The sequence below is a fragment of the Myotis davidii genome, unplaced genomic scaffold, assembly GCF_000327345.1.
Source record: "Myotis davidii unplaced genomic scaffold, ASM32734v1 scaffold924, whole genome shotgun sequence".
Taxonomy (NCBI): Eukaryota; Metazoa; Chordata; class Mammalia; order Chiroptera; family Vespertilionidae; genus Myotis; species Myotis davidii.
This window is the reverse complement of record NW_006294764.1, coordinates 475,923-478,397: the sequence shown is the minus strand read 5'-3', so window position 1 is coordinate 478,397 and position 2,475 is coordinate 475,923. Positions and strand designations below refer to the sequence as shown.

Below are 2,475 nucleotides of genomic sequence, written 5' to 3'. Positions count from 1 at the left end.
AAAGGGAAGGACTTTTTCCAATATTGCAGATCTGTAATAGGTTTGCCCTCTGCTTAGTTACTACTGTTTCCTTTGCCCAGTACTGTGAAAGAATGTGGATACTGTTTAGATTCACTGTTAAATTTGCTGCTTATTTCTAAGTTTTCTGACCCTGGAAACCTAATTTGCATTCAGCCAGATAGTTGTGACCATCTAACAAGGAACTTAATAGCCCTAACTGGTTTGGCTCAGTGGATATAATGTAGTCCTGCGGACTGAAGGGTCCAGGTTCGATTCTGGTCAAGGGCATGTACCTTGGTTGTGGGCACATCCCCAGTAGGGGGTGAGCAGGAGGCAGCTGATCGATGTTTCTAACTCTATTCCCTCTCCCTTCTTCTCTGTAAAAAATCAATTAAAAATATTTTAAAAAAATGTTTTTATTTATTTTAGAGAAAATGGGAGAAAAATATTAAGCTGTCTCCTGCATGCTCCCGTGCTGGGGTTATCTAGCCCCAAACTCAGGCATGTGCCCTGACCAAGAATCAAACCAGTAACCTGGTGCATGGGTCATTGGTTAATTATTTTTTATAGGAAGTCTGGTTTATCAATTTCCCTTTTATTGTTATTTTTTTAAGCTGTGACATTTTATTTTTTAAACCTCACCTGAGGATATCCTTAGAGGATCAAACCTACAACTCAGGTATGTGCCCTGACTGGGGAACCCAACCAGCAACTTTTTAGTGCAGAGGATGACACGCAACCAACTGAGCCACACTGGCCAGGCCATTGGTTGCTTCTTGTGTGTGCCCTGATCAAAGATGAAACCCACAATCTTAGTATATTAGGATGATGCTCTAGCCAACTGAGCTACCTGGCCAGCGCCTACATATTTCTTTTTTTTAAAATTTTTATTACAAAGGGTGTTACATATGTGTCCATTACCCCCCCCCCGCCCTAGACAGTCCCCTAGCCTCCCTTATCCCCCAGTGTCTTATGTCCATTGGTTATGCTTACATATTTCTTTTCTTTAAATTATATTTTTATTGTTTTCAGAGAGGAAGGTTGCCTCCTACATGCCTCCTACTGGGGTTTAATCCTGAAACCCAGGCATGACGAGAATCGAACCTGGGACCCTCAGTCTGCGGGCTGACTGATGCTCTTATCCACATATTTACTTTTCCCTCCTTATTTTTTCATTACAGAATTGAAGATGATGCTCCTGCTCCTTCTACCTCTGCAGATAAAGTGGCGAGGTAAGATTATTTACCTGATACAGTTAGGTTTGTATTTAATTAAATTCATTATTGTGGGGTTTTTTGCAACTTGCCCGTACTTTATTTACTGGTTAGAAAGCCTTTATGTTCTAGGCTCTGCTCAGTTGCTGCTGTTGCTATTTGTTTCAGGATCTAGGGTGGATACTCTCACATAAAATCCTATTTTAATTCCTTCTCTGGCTGTTCTTTTATGGATTCTTAGCTTTGTGTAATTATACCTACAATGGAACCTGTCCTAAAGTCACCAAGATACTCCAACATCACATGAGAGGAAGGAAGAGGAGAGAGAGATAGAAACATCAGTGATGAGAGAGAATCATTGTTCAGTTACCTCCTGCATACCCGCTACTAGGGATTGAGCCTGCAACCCAGGCATGTGCCCTTGAACGGAATCGAACCCAGGACCTTCCAGTTTGCAGGCCGAAGCTCTATCCACAGAGCCAAACTACCGAGGGCTATATGTGCATATTCTAATTCTCCTAGTTAACAAGAGATGTCCAAGGCCAGCCACAATACATACTAATGAACCATATAATACTGCTTAGGTACACGGGGAATGTTTTTGACATCTAAAATTTCTACGAGCTTAAAAGGGCTTCCCCTTCCTGGTCCAGGCAGCCATGGGGAGGAGTCAGTTTCGTTATGTTTAATAGGTAACAGGTAAGACCAAATATTAAGGTATTTATTTGTAAATCACTGAAGAACTGAACGAAGCCCAGCCAGTGTTGCTCAGTGGTTGAGCATCGACCTATCACAGTTCAATTCCCAGTCAGGGCACATCCCTGGGTTGCAGGTTTGATCCTTGTGGGGGCCAAGTGGGAGGCAGCAGATCGATGTTTCTCTCTTATTGATGTTTCTATCTATGCCGCTCCCTTTCTCTCTCGTAAAAAATCAATTAAAAATATTTAAAAAAAATGTTTTTATATATTTTAGAGAAAATGGGAGAAAAATATTAAGCTGTCTCCTGCATGCTCCCCTGCTGGGGTGATCTAGCCCCAAACTCAGGCATGTGCCCTGACCAAGAATCAAACCAGTAACCTGGTGCATGGGTCATTGGTTAATTATTTTTTATAGGAAGTCTGGTTTATCAATTTCCCTTTTATTGTTATTTTTTTAAGCTGTGACATTTTATTTTTTAAACCTCACCTGAGGATATCCTTAGAGGATCAAACCTACAACTCAGGTATGTGCCCTGACTGGGGAACCCAACCAGCAACTTTTT

General features: G+C 41.5%; 1 protein-coding gene across 3 annotated transcripts in view; it reads left to right on the top strand.

Annotated features, from left to right (window-relative positions):
* The window catches only part of NASP (nuclear autoantigenic sperm protein (histone-binding)), a 29,973-nt gene that overhangs the window by 7,483 nt on the left and 20,015 nt on the right, over positions 1–2,475 (top strand). For all 3 annotated transcript variants that reach the window (XM_015567521.1, XM_015567520.1, XM_015567519.1), the window contains exon 2: positions 1,182–1,232. In XM_015567521.1, coding sequence (XP_015423007.1) covers positions 1,182–1,232 — 51 coding nt within the window. The remainder of the gene's footprint in view (positions 1–1,181; positions 1,233–2,475) is intronic.